This window comes from Pyrus communis, chromosome 15, assembly GCF_041283825.1.
Source record: "Pyrus communis isolate YQ-2024b chromosome 15, ASM4128382v1, whole genome shotgun sequence".
Lineage (NCBI taxonomy): Eukaryota > Viridiplantae > Streptophyta > Magnoliopsida > Rosales > Rosaceae > Pyrus > Pyrus communis.
The window spans coordinates 647,257-668,555 of NC_142579.1; the positions used below are offsets into that span (position 1 = coordinate 647,257).

General features: G+C 36.6%; 3 protein-coding genes and 1 pseudogene across 26 annotated transcripts; 2 read left to right on the plus strand and 2 right to left on the minus strand.

Moving 5' to 3' along the window:
- Positions 1-873: 873 nt before the first annotated feature.
- On the plus strand, positions 874-2,072 carry LOC137728931 (glucuronoxylan 4-O-methyltransferase 1). The gene has a single exon (XM_068467743.2). The coding sequence runs from the start codon at positions 986-988 to the stop codon at positions 1,859-1,861; it is 876 nt and encodes a 291-aa protein (XP_068323844.1). The 5' UTR covers positions 874-985; the 3' UTR covers positions 1,862-2,072.
- A 2,450-nt stretch (positions 2,073-4,522) lies between these two features.
- On the plus strand, positions 4,523-7,137 carry LOC137728289 (tRNA (cytosine(38)-C(5))-methyltransferase 2-like; annotated as a pseudogene). Its single transcript, XR_015956974.1, has 7 exons — positions 4,523-4,711; positions 5,286-5,380; positions 5,466-5,608; positions 5,692-5,794; positions 5,899-6,444; positions 6,543-6,695; positions 6,804-7,137. The product of XR_015956974.1 is annotated as a tRNA (cytosine(38)-C(5))-methyltransferase 2-like (transcript).
- Positions 7,138-7,580: 443 nt separating this feature from the next.
- Positions 7,581-11,861, minus strand: LOC137731757 (uncharacterized). 23 transcript variants are annotated; one of them, XR_015956992.1, is made up of 12 exons: positions 11,547-11,854; positions 11,250-11,319; positions 10,982-11,017; positions 10,840-10,903; positions 10,481-10,666; positions 10,066-10,386; positions 9,850-9,903; positions 9,296-9,337; positions 8,920-9,042; positions 8,493-8,739; positions 8,248-8,379; positions 7,581-7,933 (listed from the first exon to the last, which is right to left on the minus strand). XR_015956992.1 is itself a non-coding variant. In XM_088686355.1 (7 exons), the coding sequence occupies exons 2-7, from the start codon at positions 11,274-11,276 to the stop codon at positions 7,754-7,756; spliced, it is 558 nt and encodes a 185-aa protein (XP_088542481.1). In that variant the 5' UTR covers positions 11,277-11,319; positions 11,547-11,851; the 3' UTR covers positions 7,581-7,753. The 23 variants fall into 23 exon arrangements, 1 of the variants encoding a protein (XP_088542481.1); XR_015956988.1 differs by having other exon boundaries at positions 9,296-9,354; positions 10,066-10,130; positions 10,481-10,657; positions 10,982-11,102; positions 11,547-11,852; XR_015956990.1 differs by having other exon boundaries at positions 9,296-9,354; positions 10,066-10,130; positions 10,481-10,657; ... (1 more) ...; positions 10,982-11,102; positions 11,547-11,852.
- A 4,781-nt stretch (positions 11,862-16,642) lies between these two features.
- Positions 16,643-20,119, minus strand: LOC137713433 (receptor-like protein EIX1). Its single transcript, XM_068452725.2, has one exon. It carries the CDS (start codon positions 19,666-19,668, stop codon positions 16,840-16,842), a length of 2,829 nt encoding a protein of 942 aa, XP_068308826.2. The 5' UTR covers positions 19,669-20,119; the 3' UTR covers positions 16,643-16,839.
- Between the last annotated feature and the right edge of the window lie 1,180 nt (positions 20,120-21,299).

The window sequence follows — 21,299 nt, forward strand, 5'->3', positions numbered from 1 at the left end:
TAACAGTCCAATTATCGACAATCACATCATTTGATTTAAAAATTTGTTCTCCCTAGCATTACCCTTACAAAATAATATTTTGCTTTTGTAAATAACTATAAAAGAATTGAAAATTTTTAAGCTAAGAACATTTTGATTAAAAAAAAAATTTGGATCAGAAATCCAAAATTCCTATAAATATTTTTGGAATATTAGGAATCCCTATATTCACTTCACTTACCATATAAGAGAAAAGTATACATTTGGCAATTTAAGATTCCAATAAACTAAATTAATGAGTGTAAACTGAAGAAAGAGTAGATGGTAAGTTAATTAATTAATTAATTAAATTATTTTTCTTTTTCACAAGAAATAATTACATGTATGAACTATTCATGGTTAGTTTGTAAACACATGGCACGAATCTATAGCGGGGTAACACTACACCCTGATTAAGAAGGATAAGCAAAAACGAGCTTTAGTATGTATGATACTTAATTATGATACGTTTTTGGAGTGTAACAACTCCATAAATAAACCTAGTACCCTATCATCAACACCTCCTAACTCAGGAAATTAAGCAGCCACTAAACAAATCTCAGAATTTAAAAATGGCCAAACAATTGAGACCTGCAACCAAATGGAACTCGTAGATCTACCAACCTTAACTTGTTCCCTTTGCTTCACAAAGAATCCTAGCAGCTCTTATGTCTTGATCAATTAAGCATCCGAACCAACTTCCTTCCCTTCGTGTTTAAGCATCCATTACAAGTACTACAACGCAACGCCTCCTCATCAACCCAGTCTCTTTCTTCCTCCAACTCACTTTACCAAATTAATCAAAACCGTTACATATACATACTTGCATATATATATATATAATATATGTATATACGCACACACATATATATGCATGGTTTAGGGTTCCAACCTCCCATCTTAACCTATTTCTCTCCACACATACTGATCAAAGACACACAAAAAACCAGATAAAACCAGCCAAACCATGAGAACCAAAACCTATCCAACTTTCAATGTTAAGCTTCTCCTCCTTGGAATTTTCCTTGCTTTGGTTGTCATCTTTGTCTTCAGGTCAAGTTCTGATTCATCACCAGCTTCCTCCAATGAAAAATCCCCCATTTCGGGGAAAGAAGCTGTAGATGATCACGAAAAATCAACTAGTTGTGAGTCCACAATGACTTGCAACAAGATTCCAACCTCCCTAGCCAAAGCCCTAATCCACTACACAACCTCCACCATCACCCCACAACAAACCCTAAAAGAAATCTCAGTCACATCCAAGGTCTTGGACAAGAAATCGCCCTGCAACTTCCTCGTCTTCGGCCTAGGCCACGACAGCCTCATGTGGACTTCCCTCAACCACGGCGGACGCACCATTTTCCTCGAAGAAGACGAGTCATGGATAGAGCAAATCCGGCGCCGCTTCCCCACTTTGGAATCGTACCATGTCACATACGACAGCAAAGTGAACGAGGCTAACAGTCTCATGGATGTTGGGAAGGGGCCTGAGTGCACTGCAGTTGGTGATCCTAGGTATAGCGTGTGCCAGCTGGCACTCAAGGGGTTGCCCAGTGAAGTGTATGAGATAAAATGGGATTTGATCATGGTGGATGCACCCACAGGGTATCATGATGAAGCACCAGGGAGGATGAGTGCCATTTATACGGCTGGGATGATGGCCAGGAACAAAGAGGGGGGAGAGACTGATGTGTTTGTGCATGATGTGAATAGGGATGTGGAAGATAAGTTCTCCAAGGCTTTTCTTTGTGAAGGGTACATGAAAAAACAAGAAGGGAGGTTGAGGCACTTCAATATTCCTAGTCACAAGGATAGTTCCAACAGGCCCTTTTGCCCTGAGTAAATAATTCACGTGTTTTTATATTTTTTTGCAAATTAATTCATGTTTCATATTGATTTTGATTGTCTCAATTTGATTCCATCCATTTAAGCGTTTCTTTCTGTTTCTTTTTTTACTCTATGGCCATCCATCCTTATGTAATTTAGAGTACGTCTAGAACTTCGAAGGTCGTCGGGCCCTAGAATGAATATAAACTATGAAAACCTTTGCTTTTCTTGTTGTGTTTTTCTTTCACTCGAGACTTCCTTATATAGTGGTTCGGAAGAGTGGAGAACGACAAATTAGCCCATGAAAATCCTAAGTATATTCCAGTATGAATATCTCTTAATTTTCTTCTAACTATCCCAATAATAATAAAGATAAATTATATCAATCAAACACCCTCATTTAGATGGATTAACATTTTATTTATCTAATACATAAATCCTACAATGATCAACAAAGTCCCACCCGGATAGTTTTGATAAATGCTTCTCCAAGAGTATTCCAATGTACGATTGACGAAGAGGACACTACTTCATCTTCTCGTATATCTATAAAAATCCTTTTTCAAAAAACAACAGGGAAATTTTGTTTCTTCATCTCAGTTTTATTTGACCAAGTATAACAATAATCTACTCAAATTGGAGATAATGATGGCACACAAGTTACGAGATCGAGACGTGATGATCTACATTAAATTGACTATAAGACCCCATCTGTAGATGACGTCACAAACCAACTTAATAACGAAGCCATAGTAAGATATTTATGTTGTGTAAGAATTTGAACCAAAAAATGTTCATTGAAATAATAAATCCAAAGCTGCTACATAAGAACTTATCATCATTCTTACTTGGGGACACGTATTATCTCGGGTTTGACCCCGTTATTAATCACATCACACCATAACAACTAGAAGTTTCACACAGCAGTAAATAGTAATACAACAAAGTGCAGTGCTATGCATAATCAAAAGTGCGATCATGCAATAATTATTACAACATAGAAAAAACTGTAGTCAAGGAGCCATCAACCCAAGGGATGAAAGCTTCACTGCCAAGCCCACTCGTCCCCACTGATGTTCTCCTTAGTCTCGTTACACCCTGAAGGGGTCGATAAAACAAAACGTGAGTGGACCAGTTTTATCATAATTATAAATCTTCATTTAAACATAATAACCCCTGTTTTGAAAAGATATATAGTGAAAAACTATATAATATAATACTACCATAATAGTAAAGTCTCATTCATCAATATCAACGAAAAACCATTAAGTCAAATCCATAAATCATACATTCAGTCAATCAGTCATGCTAGCATCTACTAACATAAGTATAGCAAGCAGGAAATATACTAGCATCAAACAGTTAATCTCAATACCGGTAATAATCATCAACCCTAGCGTCCACTAGGACAAATTTAACCTGCAAACAAATCTACGGCCGAAGATAACTATACGACTCATCACCTGATGACCATGTGGTGAAAATAGATCATGAATGATCTAAAGATATTATCAATATCGTCACTAGTCTCGTCAGAGACTTACCATATTAATATGCATCCACATATTAAGCATATATAAGCATGTGTGTGTATATATATTAATGATTAATTATGAATAAGCATTGCTATTTTTCAAATCTTAATCATTTGACATGGTGATTATTACCATGATAAAGTGGCCGTATGAGGTGGTGGCGAAAACAATGCTGGTACAAGTGTCATGTGGTAATTGTTGGCAAGATAGTGATATTCTATGTATTGTCTTAAGTGGCTGCAATAGTAGTAGGGATGGTGATTGTGGTGGCATGGTGATGGGGTGGTGGAGGATTGGGGGTGGGGCCGTGGTGATGATAGTGGTAGAGAAGTGAAAGGAAAGAGCTTCACAACAAGGAGGTATATACGGTCGTGCAAGGTTACTTATTTGACAATTTTTGATATTTAACACTCAATTAGACACATGTGAACTGTTGTGAAATATGATTGTTGCAATTGAATTAGGATTTGTGGTTATCTCGTTTGTAAAATAAGTATGTTAAGTTGAATCGAACTGAACTGCAGTACGTAACACACCAATAGGGTCGACAGTGGGAAAAGAACATGTCAATTGAACATCAATGGTGTGTCACGCCATCTCAGCAGTCATGTTAGTCTGTAACATTATATCTTGCATCTCTTTCCTGATGTCTGTGTGGTGATGTATTACTAGTAATTTTACAATGAGGGAATATGAAAACATGAAGTTACGTTTTATATTCTTTTGTGTGCCTTTTTAAACCCCAAAGGAGTCTCCCAATATTCCACTATTTAAGTGGATTAGATGTTCCGTAAAGCGTACGATGCTTGGATTTGTCAAGGAATTCTGATTGATTGAATTTTGATCTTGATCCATGTGGAACTGAAATTCTATTTGAATTATAACGGAGTTTGTGAGACTTTTATAGAAATTTTGATAGAATTGTTGGATTGACACATATATTTTAATGACTAATTATGAATAAGCATTGATGTTTTTCAAATTTTAATCATTTGACATGGTGATTCTTACCATGATAAAGTGGTCATATGAGATGGTGGTGCCAACAATGCTGACACATTTGGGCTGACGTGACTGCCAAATTTGTGCCACATGACAAAAAAAATAATTTTTTTATGCGTTTAAAATATTATAATAATTTACCCATTCCCCCGACCCACCTCCCTCTCCTCCACTTTCTTCACCTCCCCTCCCATCCAAAAACCCCAATCCATCCCACCCCACCCCCACCTCCCCCGCAATCCAAAAACGCCGAAGTTGGGGAAGCGTTCGACATCAACGACAACGCCAACAAAGTTCACCAGCACAATTTCGGCCACCGTCCCTATCAGGTTCTTCCCATTTTTTAGTTCAATTTTGTAATTTATCCAAATTCAAGCTCCTTTTTATACAGTGTGCACAGCCTAAGCACAAATTTGTGGTGTTTGATTACTTGAGGATCAAAAGTTTTTATATATATGGCTACCCAATTTGAGTTTCTTGCACTTAGGGATCGTTTGAGACTGCTTTTGTAGGAATCACTCTGCTCAAAAGCACTTTTGTAGAAGTGCTTTTATCCGTTGAAATTGTTATTGAAATGCAAAGTGCTTGGTGCTTCCGACACTTCTATGCCCCAAAAATACTCAAAAAGTTTTTTGCATAAAGTAGGCGGAAGCGCGGTTGGTTATTAAAAATTACTTTTAGTGAACAGTTCCAAACAGGCGCTTAATCTCTTAGATGCTTTAATTTTGGATGTTTTACAATTTGTTTGAATATTTTAAAATCGCTTGTCAACTAGTTCTGTATTGGGTCAGTTTTGTATTAGTACCATTTGTTCCGGTGTTTGGTATTTTAAGCTGCTTTGTGATGTTTCCTAAACCTACTTGAGCTCATCTTGCACTGAAATTTGAATATTCTTGTTTGTAGAGGGTAATATTCAGAGCCTTACTGCTGCTGATCTCGACTGTTTGGGGCGGATGCATGACTTCTTTCTCCTCCTTGCCAACTTTACACTCGACAAGGTTAGTTTTCATCATTTTTGTCTTTACAGATGTATGGCAACGGCTTAAACAGATTTTCACGAATTACTTATGGATAGGTCTCCAGAAGCAATCCGGCGATGCTCGGGCATTTTCATTTCTCAACATTCTTGAGTTGATACCACTCACATCTCGACCTCCAGTGGTGTTATTTGTGGAAAATGTTGTCGAATTTGAGGCCAATTCTTGGAAGTTTTATCTTAATTGTAGGTAACATATTGATTTATTTATTTTTTTTTTTTTCCAATTCCTTTGTTTTATCTCCTGGCTGCAGACATCTGATACGCATACAGAAATGATAGAGATATTGGGAAGAACAAATTTTGTTCTGCAGGAGTTCATATTGAGTCTGTTACAGTTTGGCGTACCCTATTCCAGGCCACGCTATTTTTGCCCGTTAGCCTCCTCTCTCACTGGTTTTCTAGATCATTCAGAAGCTCTTGGAAACCTCTTGCTCTTATTCTTTCAAGAGTTAACACATAAATTCATTTATCCTGCAGGCAAAGAGGAAACCTTCAACCTTTCACAATCAAGTTTTCGATAATCAGCTTCTTCGCTTGCTAGGGCCATTATTTGGGGATGCAAATGCTGATGAGACAGTGTTCTCTGAACTCAATGAACCACAAGAGAGCCGGGATACGTTACTTGAATATTGTGAGCCTATAGAAAGCTTTCTTTAATTCAAGAATTGCAGTGACCAATCAGAGTCCAATTTTGTGGGCACCACTACTGGTTCTACAAATACTGAAGGAATATTGAAGAAAGATGAAGGGAATGGATTTTGTAGTGGCATCATAGATCAGTACATTGTTCCATTAAGCTTGGTAGAGAGGTGGGGAAGTGCCATGGGTATCCTTTTTCGTTACTATTTCAAGTTCTTATACTTCACGGTTCAGTTCCTGGTCATAATGACTCAGTAAGAAACAATTTCAATGACTTTTCCGCTACTTGACATTTGCAAAATTGTGACATGCATGCAGCCAAAGAATAAGGATAAAGCATCTTTATTGAAGGAGCAGCACCTTAGATACTTTACCCCGAGGGAGGTATGCTAATTTCGTTTAGACATATCTTTTAGGGATCTTCATTTATTAGGTTCATGTTCTCGGTGTGTTAATTGATAATTTTTCTTTGACCTACTTAGTTTGCTAATTTGCATTCTCTCCCGGAAGATTTTCAGTTTCCACAGCACATAAGCCTTAGGCAACAGTATGCCACTATTTCATGTTCAGCTTGATGTGTATTTTGGCAGAAAATAAACAATGCTGTGCCTTTTATTTGACGAAAATTATTCGGTGTATGTCAAGAAGTTTCAGCTTCCTGTTTTGTTGGGATATTACAGTTAAGCATGACAGTGGTTGTTCAGCAAGACTAACGTTTTCTGTCCGTTTCTTTTATGCTGCAGTTATGCATTGCTGGGGAACAGTTTGAGTGTGGTTGCTCCGTTACTCAAATACTTATTTGTCGGATCATCGTGATTATTCTAAAGACACCCAAATGCAGTAGATGCAGATCTCACCCACAGCTATACGTTTGGCTCACTATATCAACCACTAACCTTAAACTTCTCTCCCCGGGTATCTCTGCTAACTCTAACATGTAACATAATATGTTGTCATTTCTATGGTATATTAAATTATAGCGTTGGAGCACATACTGCTCGATGTTGTATGAAAGTTTTCAGTGTAGACGTGCGAGGATTCATAATTTTGTGAAATTGGTTCCGATTTGGTTTCGAATTCTCTCCGATTTATCAGCAAAAGATTTCTATAATCCACTCTTTTCTCAACTTTTTTCCGACGTTTCTCATGTGCATGTCTTATAGTGAATTTTCACCTTGAAAGAAAGAGTTGGAAGAAGATGCAATTTTTCTTTCATGATAACTAATGTCTGAGCGGTATGGAAATCAACGATTAGATCTTACATGTAGACATTTAATGAATGTTTGCAACAGTTAGATTTTGTTTAAAGTTCATGTCATTGGGTGGAATATACCATTGCAGCCGGACCCAAGAAACTGTTTTCGAAAATAATCTCTAGAGCAAAATGTTGGGAACCCTAGGGCCCATTTAGCAATGAAGTAATGCGAAAGAAGGATGATGAACGGGATGCGGAAGAAATGTAGATGACATATAGAAGATAAACTAGAATTTGCACCCGCGCGTTGCTGCGGGATTGAAAATTATATGAAAGATTATGCACCTGCAATCTTTATAAACAATGTTCGAGTCAAAAACTGAGTTACAAATGCAAATGCAATTTATACACAACCTCATCATGAATGAAACAAATTTAAACATCTAAAGAGAATTCTATTTCTTCAAAGCAGAAAGGGGAAAATAATTGTTTCCTTAACTATTGAGGGAATACCCGCCAAATAAAGCTTACTACATTCTTAGACTTTTCATGTGCTACATGCAACGAACGTAAAGCTTGGATACCAGACTTGCTCCCAGTTTGAGTTGTATCCAAAGAAGGGATAACTGACATTATTTTGCAATAAATTGCAGAAAGTGCCTTGTACAGCTCTCCACGCTGCAGAAGAAAACAAAGACAGTAGTCAACTAATGATGTACGATGATAAAACCATAAGGCAAATCAAAAGGTGACAGTGATAATTAAAAAAAAAAAAAATGCATGACAACTTCAAAATTGAGTTTTGGAGAGAGAGAGAAAAAGAGCAGAGAGAGGTTGTAAGCAAAGACCAAATATATAAGACTTTTCATTTACATGCATCCCAAATTAGGGTTCCAAAATCACAATAATTCTGGAAATTCAGGTTCCAACATTCCAGAAATAATTAAACAAAAAGAAAAAATTAAGAGAAGAGAGGGAGGAATAATGCATACCAAGGAAGAGAAAAAGCTGGAATGGATCGAGATGTTTGGGGACTGAAGTGAATTGGTATCTGGATCTGTTTTGTTTTTTCTTGAAGTTATAGTAATTTGTATGCACCATCCATTTGTATTTATAGTAATTACCTGCACAAATCTCAATCACCTTACAATCTATCACTACACACATATAGTTCATACAAAATTGCAGGAATAAATTAAACTTAACAAATTAAAAGAAAGGGACAAATAATGCATACCAAGGAAAAGAAAAAGCTGGAACCGACCCTGCCATGGTATATAGGCATCTCAATTTTCAATACCAATTACCCTTCTCAAATCTAAACATCTCTCTCTAGTCCTCCCTCCCATACCAAAGTCCTCTCACCACCGCATCACATAGTAACACAAAATCGAGTTATTCATGATTACTCAAATCCCAAGTTGGGTGAGTGACTATAAATTCTCAAGGCATCTAGTGACCAAGAGAATGACGCTCGGTCTTACCTTCAAAAATAGCCAAGTTAGGTTATTGTAAAAATTATGATCCACTTTTATCATATTTATTAAACTCTAAATAAAAGATTATGAAGCATTGTGTTATTTACATGTACCAACATGCAGGAAAAACATAGGGTTTCATATTCCAAGAGAATAATAAGTTAAGGAAAAACCTCAACACCTAACCTTATTATAACGGTGGCTGCTGAGTACAGCATCTGATCGTCTCAAGGACCTCTTTGAAACCGCCGTGGAAACATGTGATTGGGAATCTAGATGACAACCTAGAACAACATTGTATTTCAAAGCCTGATATTCATAAAAACCTGTGTCAGCTTTAAAAAATCTAACTATTTTCTGAATCATCAGCTACAATTCTTTAAAATCAGTTTCCTGGAAACAAAGATCATTCAAATGTCACTATTATTAAACCTATTAGCAGGAACAAAGATTCTTAAACTTCCTATCTCCATATATGAATTTAAGGAGGAGAGAAAAACAGAGTTATGCAAGTATAGAGGTGCAGTGCAGTTGATTTTAAGTTGTCAATGGGAGAAAATACCTGGAGTTGGAGATAAACTTGGTGAAAGTAGAAATCTTCAAGCTGCAAACAAATTGATCCTGGTTTTTTGTCACAGAATGTCCTTTCATCAGAGAAAATTATAGCAAAACTTTTAAAACTAAACAAAATTGTGTGAAATGATTAGGAAAGCAGAATTTTTCCAGACTATGCAAAGAAATAAAATTTAAATTAAAAAAAAAAATGTGAGTTCAAATAGAACTATATAGAGGTACACTGAGCAGAAAATCTTATTTAATGATAGTCTTTTAATTTATCATAGGTTTTTTTGTTACCAAAATTTAACAATTCAAATTAAATTCACCAAAAAAGCATACATGTTTTTTCGTTAACTTGTACATACATTTGTGAATAATTAAAGAAAAACTGCAGTTTAAAAATCTCACTTCTTCAACAGAATTTTGTAGGTGGATATAAGTATTTTGATTTTGTAGAAGCAAGTTGGATAACGTGTAAACATACATAGATTACAATGCTGAGAAAATAAGTCTTTATCTTTTATAGTAATAAACTATAATTTTAAGAAATTTAATTACCATTTCATTCGAGAGTAAAGTTTGAACGCCTTGAAATTTGTGGAAGCTCAAAACCTGCAATATGAATAGTGACAAAAAGGGCTCAATTGTTGAGAAGCATTTGTAAAGAGGAACTCAACATTGGACCTCTAGCAATCACATAACTTTGCACAAAACACTCAGGTAACTTTACCAGGATTACACAAAAGAGACAAAAACAGAAGAATAATTCCATACCTCTGAATCTCATATGGGAGACCAGTAGATTCAAATGAATTGAATGGTGGAGGCACATTAGCACCCTAGCAAAAGATGTAAATCAGATCACTCTGAGCAGATAAAAAATTGATATCAGACATCCAGAGAACAGATCATCATTCAGGACAAAGTTGAGTTTGAAGTTCTTTGAACACCATTCGGAACAAATTCCCATGTTACCTTCATTTAGGACAAAAAATTTACAAAATTAAAGTTGGGTTTTTCATATTCTCTATTGGGTATCGAAAGTCGTGGGGAAAGATTGGAAACAACCAAACCAACATCCAATTTAGCACACACCTAAGAAAAACAGAAGCAAGAAACAAAACAATGAAAGATCATAAAAGGTTCAACAATACTAAACAAAATTACAGTTGGATTTAAAGATGCATACTCAAGCAGCTCCTTAGTGCTTTCAAATATGGCCAGGTCTTCTTCCTTGAGATTCAAGGATACTTCTATGCCATCCCCATCTCGTGTATCCATTAACACAATTAGATTCTTGAACTCTGTACCTGAAGTCACCCATGGTGGCTTTCCCCATCCAAAATCAGGTTCATAGAAAGGAAACCTGCATCAACTGCTGCAGCTATAAGTTTCTACATCACTCCTTACCATGAGATTCCAATAATCCTTGAAAAATTCCCATACATCGTCCCCACCAATACCAATACCATATTTTATTTTAAATTCCCTTAAATATTCTAACACATTGATATATACAAATTTTCACAGAATTAATGTAAAAATTACCTTTTTTTGGAGACCACAACCTCAAAAACCGCTACTTAACCCAGAAATTTAATCACAAAAAATTCTGCAAAACCTAAAAAAATTTATTAAACTGACATAAAACCAAACCCAGAAATATAAGGGTACAATTCTACAAACCCACCAATTTAATGAAGAATTCTCCAAAACCCAGAACCCCCTGCCAAATGAAATGGTCAAAGCATGGAAAGTAGACTCGAGAAATCCAATCGTTAAAAGCCATCAGAGGAAAGGTTGAAATATAGCTATAAAAACAGGTCCAACCAAGTAAAGTAATCCACTTGGTTATTAAACGTAAAATTCTACAAATTCACTAACAACTTGTTAAAATTCAATTATATTAAATCACAAATTTGAAGCTGATTTTGACATGCAATAGGTCTAAAAGGTACCTGAGGTGATAAGGTATGGTTTGACATCTTCTTCTTTCTTCACCTCTTTCTAAGTTGCTCTTTGCATAAACTACAGTAATTAAAAAAATAACCCAATTACGTTGTATTAATATGTAAATACAATTAAAGGTCCACCAGAAAATTATATAACTCAAAATTAAACAACACCAAGATGAATTTAAGCAAAACCTAGATCAGATTCTAAAAGGGTTTATCGAAAATAATAATTTAATCAGAAATTAACACTAAAAATAAATAAAAAACCAAAAAAGTTGCAATTTTATCGTTTCTTTTCACCTTTTAAGTTCCTGAGAGTGCTGGAAAGCTCTCGCTTTGCCATATTAGCTTTCTGGGCTTCTACTCTGGAATCTAAGTGAGAACTGAAGGCCCTGCTGGAGCAGAAGAGAAAGCAACCTCTAGCAACAGAGAAAGCAGTGAAGGTTTTTTAGCAAGAAAGTGCGGTTGGTAATTTGTGAGACAAAGATCGCACGGTGGAAGAGGGAGAGAAGGTAGCCTTGGAGAGCGAAAGGAATCGAGGTTCAAGAGGGACAGAAGCAGGGAATTGTGAGAGAGAAAAGTGGAACGGAGGGAAAAGTAGAGAAGAAAGGTCGAGAAGTAGTCAATGTGGAGCGATGAGCGACGCGTGGACAAACGGCATAATGGAGAAGAAACAGAGGGCATTTATGCCATTGAAAATGACAGAAGCTGAGGAGTGATCGACAGGTGGAGATGAAAGGCAAAGTCGTATTTTTACTGTTAAAAAAAGGAAAAAATGGGCAGATAACAAATGAATTGGAGGGCACTTTCGTCCGCTTACTGTTAATGAACAGTAATTTTATCTTGTTGAGTATTAGTATACACACATGTATGTATATTTCTCTGCCACTTTGTTTTTATTATTCCTTTTTCGAGGAATGGGCCTTCGTTGCTACCACCAGACAATGGCAATGGCAATGGCAATGGCAATGGCATCCCCCTTTTCCTCTTGCCTCTTTCTCAAATGGAAAAGAAACAGTGAGAGAGAAATAAAATAATAACATGCATAAAAAAGAAAACCCACTTTCAGAGAGAGCTGCAACAGTCGTCGGTGGGGGAGTTCTTGAGAAAAACAATTATATATATATAATAAACAAAACAATCACCAATTGTTTTACCCGTGGATAAACACATTGGTTTTTGGACAAAAAATTGATAAACAAATAGACTGCAGGACAAAACAAATGATTATAGTTGTCAGGAGTTAAATCCAGCCACATAGTTTGTGGCGCCAAAAAGGAAAAAAATTATAAAGATATTGTTTGGATTTTTAAAAGCAAAGAACCGCAGATGATGGAGAACGGCACCAGAAAGCGGAAAGGACAAAATGGCCAACTCACTGCACAATTCCAGAAAAGGACAAAAAATTGCTCAGCAGGCGAGGGACAAAACCGGGTGGGCACTGTTAATGAACAGTGCCAATCCGCTGAGCTTTAGTATATATAGAATATAGAGAGATGAGAAAGTTGAGCGTTTCATGAAACTAATTATGCGGCAAATGTGCTGGCTTGGATGGGTAATAATGTTGTCATTGTTCCATCTTGGACTTCTAATTTTCCTTTTTCAATTGTCTCAACAGCTCTAGCTTGACTCTTTCTCTTAGTTGTCGTTTTTAGTTAATTTTGTCAAGAAAAAAGTGTAAATCCTAGGACGGATGCGCACGCGTGCATCGGTGACTGTCGTTAATTTTTATGATGCATCAATGGTAGAAAGTAACTTAAGCGCGTGTGAGCTACTATCGCGTTTAGAATTGAAAAAAAAAAGAAAAAGGAATAACATTTTATTTCAAATATTTTTGGTGTATTGGATTGGAAATATTTTTCATTTTTTCTGATTACAAGAACACTTGAATTTTTAATTAAAAAATCAATTTGTTTCCAATAATATTCTTAACAATAGTACAATAGTGCCTGTGAGCATAAATACTCTATAAATATAATTTCAAATAAGTCCAAAGACAATTCATCTTGCAAAACTTGTTCACCAAGTTCTCGTTTTTTATTTAACAAGCGATATTATCTACATTAAGGAGGGTGGGAGAGTAAGGCTAAGCTTCATGATGGGCGAGTCATAATAAAGTGGTTCAATCGTCTTTGGCGAGAATCAATCCTAAGACATCTCACTTATAAGTGAAGAGGAATACTAGATTGTAGTGTCACATCCTAGTCTCAGTTCCGCCATAGCACGATATTGTTCGCTTTAAGCCCTGGCCACGCCCTCACGGTTTTGTTTCGGGGAACTCACACGAGAACTTCCCAGTGGGTCACCCATCTTGGGATTGCTCTCGTACGAACTCGCTTAACTTCGAAGTTCCGATGGAACCTGAAGCTAGTAAGCTCCCAAAAGGCTTTGTGCTATATAGAGGTGGGTATGTACATATAAGGCACATCACCCTCTCTCTATTGGTCGATGTGGGATGTTACAGTAGTATTAAGTGACACAAATTCCTCGTTTAGAAAATTGTTGGCCACATTTTTTTGTTGATGGAATAAGATGCTTAAAAATGTTGGACACTTGAGAAGCAAGGCGTTTTTTTTTTTTTTTTTGAGTACATCGATATTTTTACACTAAAGGGAGGGAGAGTTCGGCAAAACAACACAATGGGTAACCTAATTTGGTATCGAATTCATTATCCATTATATTCGAACTTAAAACCTCTCACTTTCACATGAAAATGAATACCACCAAATCGTATTACTGAGTGAGCACTTAAGAAGCAAGTAAACACCCAAATACTTCTAAATCAACATTAATAAATAAATAAAAAAAGAATAAAAATCCATCCACTTCCTTAAAATGAATTAAAAACATATTAGAAAAATCAAAGTGATAAATCTCCTAAAATTAGGTGTAAATTAACCCAAGGGTATGCTCCCTTCTGTACGAGGGCAAAACTTCAAACGGACCAAAAAAAAAAAAAAAAAAAAAAAAATTAATAAATAAACCAATAAATTCGTAAACAATTTCATTTTCTTCATATTCTTACACACAAACAGGAAAGTGCAAACCCTAACCTTCTAATTTTCCTCCCAATTCCAAGCTCGCAATTCTCAACCCTACAGACTGGAAATCCCTAATTGAAGCCGGTACACAAAGGATCCAGAGCAATATTGTTCGCGTATTGATCGAATTTCCAAAAATCTCAAGCAAGGTGAGTCAAATCTGTTCTAATTTTGATTTCTAGGGTTTCGAATATACGCTCTCAATGCTTTGTTCGTTTACTTTTATGTTAAATTGAATACGTTTGGATTGTTTTGCTAAACATTTTGGTGTTAATTGCTTGCCCAAGAACTCCGAGTCTGATACTGTATTCAAATTTGGAGCTTTTCATTAGCTTGGTGCAGTTTGATATATTGGGGCTTTGGGTTGAGTATATTTTGCTTATTTTTTGTTTTGTTTCATTTTAGTCAACATACTTTGAATTTGTAAACTGTTTCACTTCAATCTGGAAAAGTATGCGCATGAAAGCTTTTCCCTTCCACTAAAAGAGGATGTAGCAGCAGGAATACATAGGTTAGAATTGAATGCTTATCGCAATACTCTGGTGGCAATGCATGCTTCTGGGTCCTTAAGCTGGGAACAAGAAGCGTTGTTGACAAATCTCCGTATTTCACTTCACATTTCAAATGATGAATATTTGATGGAAGTAAGGAACTTACTTTCTCCAGGAACAAACTTCAATCGTAGATAACTTTTATCTTTAGGATGTTCAGTAGCATTCTTTGTTAGAATCAGAGAATAATTGTTACAATTTCTCATGCTTATCTTGATTGTTCAATCTGTACTGAAATTTAAACTTGGGAAATCTGTACTGTTTCGTGTCATCTGTTTTTAATAATCTCATTACCGGTTTTTCTCCATTGTAAGAAACAAGTATATATTGCTACATTTTGTTGTGCTTGTTTTAGTTTCCAATGTCTCTTTTTTTTTTCCTCCAAAGTTTCCAATGTCCAGTGATGTAAGTATGTAAAATTTGTAATTGGGAAGCTATGTACTTTATCGTATTAAGAAGTAAATATTTGCACCCTTTTTCCCTTTCGGAAGGCTTGTGCTTTGTAGCTCTTATGTGCAGTATTTATTGAGTATTAAACCAGAGAGGATCTGTACATATCCAGGATCTTGTCTCTTGTGACTCAATTACATCTGTTTAGTTCTATGGTGATGACAAGGATGAACACTTAGTCTCCTTATGGTTTTTGTTTTATCATAAGGACTTCTGTGTCTGAATTCTAGATTTTTTGCGAGGTAAAATGAAAAACCAAGTTTTTGATCCGGGAACAAGGATCACCATATTCTTACCCCCCACTTGCATGTATTGCTAGCTAATGCATCATGCACCATCTTTCGGTTCTATCATTAATTATTGGTTGAATGAGATGGTATCATTATGTATGTGGCAGATTGGTTATTTTGTTCTGCATATCACATGGAATATGAAGTGTGTTGTAATGCCATATTATCCTTTTACTCATTGAATTGTGCTTGGTTTACTTGTTACCATGTGAATGCATACAGAGTTCGGTTTCATGGTTCTTATTTCAAATCCCTGTATTTTCAGGGCCAAGGTTGGACCCTTGCTTGCCTTGCCTTGCTTCCAAAAGCTTTAGATGATGTTGGGATTTATCATTTTGGCGTGTACAGTGGGACAATCTATTTCCAATTTTCTTGGTGTACGACAGCAAATGATACAATTGTTTCCTCTGTTTCTTTGATGTGGTTCTTTTCAGCTTTGCTGGGAACCAGGACTCATCTTGTGCAAAGAACATGAACTTTTATAAGGTTTCCAGCTTGCTTGATGCAGTTTACCTCATCTTTTGTTCTATGAACTCTGTATTTTCTATCAATTTTCCGTATTGCTTGACATAAAAAGCTATGTTAGTTTAGCACTATTTCCATGCACTTTCTGAATTTGCCCAGTAAACTTTCTGTATTTTTGTTTTATCGTAATGAACTCTGAAATGTTTATATGATCCACATCCATCTGTTTATTCGAGACTCCTTAACTGTCGGTACCTTGTGCATTTCATTGACAACCTTACATGGCTCCGAATTTACCATATAAAACCCCTGTTTGGCATGCATTTATTTCCTTTTTAGTTTATGTACTTCGATGATAGTAATCTGAAGGCACTAATATTTCTGTTTTGATAGTGTCATGACATTACAAGCATATGATATGTTCAATTTAAAATAATAATTCTGATGCTATGAGCCTAAACTTATGATGGTATTGAAATTGTCATATTTACAGGAGGTGATTCACGCAAGTAGAGAGAAGTGAAAGGGAAGAACTAAACTTCTTTGGATGATGAGCAGTAACTAGATTCTTGTTGTGCAATTGTTTATTTGGAATACGATTATGATAATTGCGTATTTGTTTGAAATTAGCAAGAAAATTACTCTGTTCGCATACACAAACATAAATATTGGTACAACTTATACATGCAGTAATAGTTATGAAGATTCAACAGTAATATCATAAAGCTTTTCAAACATTGGCGTACCCAAGTTGGTTAAAGCAACGCTCTTTCTCTCTACACTTCAGTTCGAATGCTCATAGTTTCTCTTGAATTATGGCATAGAACTTGCTCACAATGTTATTTTGGAACCGCGAAAACCCAGTACTCCATGGCATGTTCAACAACAACGAGCCAAGAACACTCCAAAATCCAAATGCAAACCCTAGTCCCAAGCTCAGATCGAACCAACCGTCTTCTAGTAAAAGACCAATTCCTCCCTTTTTTTGATCACCCGATGAAACCGAACTCCCACCATGGTTTGTGCTGCACTTCTCCAGTGGAGGTCCACAAAGTTTATTGCCAAAGAAACTTGACCGATCAAGGCTCTGAAGTTGTGTGCTTTCCGGAATCTGTCCTGTCAGATAGTTGTAGGACAAGTTCAAGTTGCTTAGAAATGTTAACTTTGACATGCTTGGAGAAATCTGACCGGTAAGTTTGTTCCTCGAGAAATCGAGAGATTCTAACCATCTCATATCACCAATCTTTGAAGGGATGTTTCCAGCCAAAAGATTTCCTGATAAGTTGAATGATTGCAAACAGATGAGGATGGTCAGCTCTTTAGGGATCTCTCCGGATATAAAGTTGTCTGAAAGGTCCAAGCTTGTCACCAAAGTAAGTATTTTGTTGTACTCCACCTCCCTACCTTTTCTCACCAAGATTACATTCTCTATGTAGTTGTACTGGAAAGAAGTTTCATCATCACCAAATGATTCAGAGGAGAACAAAATGGGGTCTCTCGAGTTTGAAAAATTTGCCATGGCTGTGAAATTCTTGAAACATGTTGGTATTGCTCCGGAAAGGTGGTTGTCCGCGAGGTCCAGGATCTGGAGATTTCGGAGACTGCATAGTTCATGAGGAATGTTGTCGTGAAGCATGTTCGAACGGAGGTTGAGAATTCTCAAATGTGAAAGGCTTTTACCAATCCATGTTGGTATGCTTCCAACAAATTCATTTCTGTGAAGGTCAAGAAGGACCAAGGACTCACATTTTTGTAGGGAAGTAGGTACTTCTCCAGATAAGTGATTATTGCGCAAGTGCAACGATTGGAGGAGTCCTAAGTGCCCAACGGAGGCTGGAATGTTCCCACCCAAACTGTTGTTTTCTAAGTTGAGAACTGTCAAGTTTTGCAGATTGTCCAAACAGTCAGGAATTTCTCCGTTGAGAAAATTGTCTTGAAGCTGAAGAATTGCAAGTTGTTTTGGCCCATCAGTCTTGTCACACAAGAAATGAAACAGAGTTCCGGAAAATGAGGAGTTGGAAAGATCTAGTGTAGTTATGCTGGAAGAAAATAGAGGTAATGAACCGTGGAACTGGTTAGAACCTAGGTTAATTACTTCTGAAGATCTAGAATCTATATTCGGAACTTTTCCGTACAATTGATTGTAAGAGAGATCCAAAAGGTGTAATCCAGGGGAAGAAAAGTTCCAAAACCAGGTAGGAATGATACCTGAAAGAGCTGTATTTGACAGGTTAAGAGCAAACAGATTTGTTTGAGTTTGAAGCCATGCAGGCAACTCTGATGGCTCTAGATGCCAAGAATTTAGAAACAAGGTGTATAATTGGAAGGGAGGAAGCCAATCTGGACTAGTTTTCAGAGTCAACGAATTTTCGCTCGCAGAAAAGTATTTCAGTTTTGTAAGATTGGTGAAATGAACTTCGGAGACAACACCCTCTAATTGATTGTTACCAATGGCCAAACCTTCTAAGCATGACAGATTTCCCAAGGATACTGGAATTGGACCTGATATTGAATTATTTGAAAAGTAAAGCGAGCCTAAATTTTTGAAGTTACCAAGCTGAGACAGATGACCTGAAAGATTATTATCTGATAGATCTAAAAACTCAATGCGACCTGAACTGCACGTAGACAAGCTTTCAAATATTTCTGAAATGCTTCCGCTGAAATTGTTCCTCGGAAATTGGAGAGACATCAGCTTACAAAGGTTTCCCAATGAGTTTGGGATTTTCCCATCAAGTTGGTTGTCTGATATGTCAAGATTGACAAGGGCTGTTAAGTTTCCAATGGAACTTGAAATTTCACCATGAAAGTTATTTTCTGAAAGAACTAGTGTTTCAAGATTGCTAAAAGTATACAACCATTTGGGAATTATAGAACTGATAGAGTTGTAATCGAGATCAAGAACTCGAAGACTAGTCATGTTCGAAATTCCGCCTGGTAGGACACCTAGATCACATTCAGCCATATATAGTTCTACCAGCTGAGAGGGAAGTGTGCTTGTCCCCTGCAACCAATGTGATACTTTGCTAAGATCTATAGCAGCAATATCCAGGTGTTGCAAATGAGAAAGGCCAGAAATCCATTGAAGGTTCTCAACTACAAAATTGTTAGCAAACAGAGAAAGAGTGCGAAGACTCGAGAGGTTTCCTAGTTGAGGAGGAATTGTTCCTCCAAACCTTGCTCTTGAAAGGTTGAGATATGTTAAACTTTTCAACGAACCTAAGAAGCTAGGAATCTGTATTCCTTCAAAATCATTTCTGTATAGGTCCAGGTAGCTAAGATGCTTTAAATTGAGCAGAGAAGGATTTAACTTACCACCCAAGCGCAAACTCTCATTTGAAAATTCCTCATCTTCATAATAATTCCCAAGGTGGAGCTCGCAGACATGACCGGTTTTCTTATCGCAGATAACTCCAGTCCAGTTGCAGCAGTCTCCTTCGCTGCCAACCCAAGATGAAAGCCGGTTTGAAGGATCCTTGAGGTCTTGCTTCAACATCAAAAGTGATTGTCTCTCATATTCCTTGCAAGGCGCACTGATCAGATTGCCATTGCATGAGCAAATGCTAATAGTTATTACAATGCTTAGAAATCTGAGAAGTGAAACAACTCGCATGGGATTATCCATATGGTTTTTTTTTTTTAATATAAACTATATATCAAGTCTTTGGGGTGAGTGGGGAATGAGTAATTTGTAGTGCTTTCATCCAGTTATATAAACATATTATTGAGGAGAGGAGGTCCAATTGTGGCCTACTCAATACAATATGTTGAAAGATAATACCAGCGTCAGTAAGCGTGTCACGCTCAAGAGCAGGGCCAGGAAATTTCCTAAGGGCCGTGCTGCATGTGGTACTTGGCATAATTGCACTCATAAGGGTTGCAAGACTAATAAAGTGTAGGTCAAGCAATAGACAAAGTCACGATTGCTTATCAAAGAGCTGCTATTTTGTCTACATCCATCTCCACATCATGGTAGACCAACGCGTTACTGACTAGTTCTTAGGTCAGTCAAGAAGAAAAAGACGAAATGGAAAAAGACCGACGCGTTGCTGACTAGTTCTTAGGTCAGTCAAGAAGAAAAAGACGAAATGGAAAAAGAAAAGTGTGACATGCCTTATTCATATCACATTCAGACCTAATTTTCCACGCACAAAGATGGTCCTTGGTCCAACCCCAAAGAAAACTAGTGTGGTTTTAAACTTTTAATTAGGGTAGAATTTTTTTTTTTTTTTTTTGTTTAATGTTTGCTCAAAATCTTCCTGGCTTCAGAAATCAGGGCTAGTAGCTTTCAGATAATCTTAGGTGGTGTATCGTATATAGAGTTTGATGGATTTTTACGGAATTATGAATATATGAATTTTGAGCTTGATCCATGTGGAATTTTACTGAATTCTATTTGGATTATAATGGAGTTTTTGAGACTTCTATTAGAAAGTTTAATAGAATTTGTGGATTGTCATAGATATTTTAACGACTAATTTATAAATAAGCATTGCTGTTTTTCAAATTTTCATTATTTGAACTGGTGATTATTACCATGACAAAGTGGTCATATGACGTGGTGGCACCAACGAAGCTAGTGCAAGTGCCATGTGGTGATGGTCATCAAGATGGTGATAGTATAGGTGTTGTCTTAAGTGGCTGCAATAGTAGGGGTGCTGATTGTGGTGTGCAACATGGTATTGGGGTGGTGGAGGAATGGGGATGGGGCGTGGTGATGGTAGTGGTAGAGAGAAGTGAAGGGAAAGAGCTCCACAACAAGGAGGTGTATTTGGTCGTGCAAGGTTACTTGCTGGACAAAGTTTGCGATATCTAACACTCAATTCGACACATCTGAAATATAGTGAAATATGATTTTCACAATTGAGTTAGGATTTGTGGTTATCTCATTTGTAAAATAAGCATGCTAATTTGAATTGAACTTAATTGAAGTATGCAACACCAACAGTGTCAACATTGGGAAAAGAACATGTCAAATGAACATCACTGGTGTCGCACGCCATCTCAGCTGCCATGTTAATATGTAACATTATATCTTGCATCTCTTTTTCCTGGTGTCTGTGTGGTGCTGTATTAATGGTAATTTTGCTATGAGGGATATAAAAACTTTAAGTTACGTGTGTTAATGGTAACTAGCAAACGATGCCAGTGCGGTGATGCGGGAATGAAAACCGTACAAATTTTTTTGTATTTAGTATTATTTATACATAAAGGATAATACTTTGATGTGTACATACTTTTTACACTATTTACATA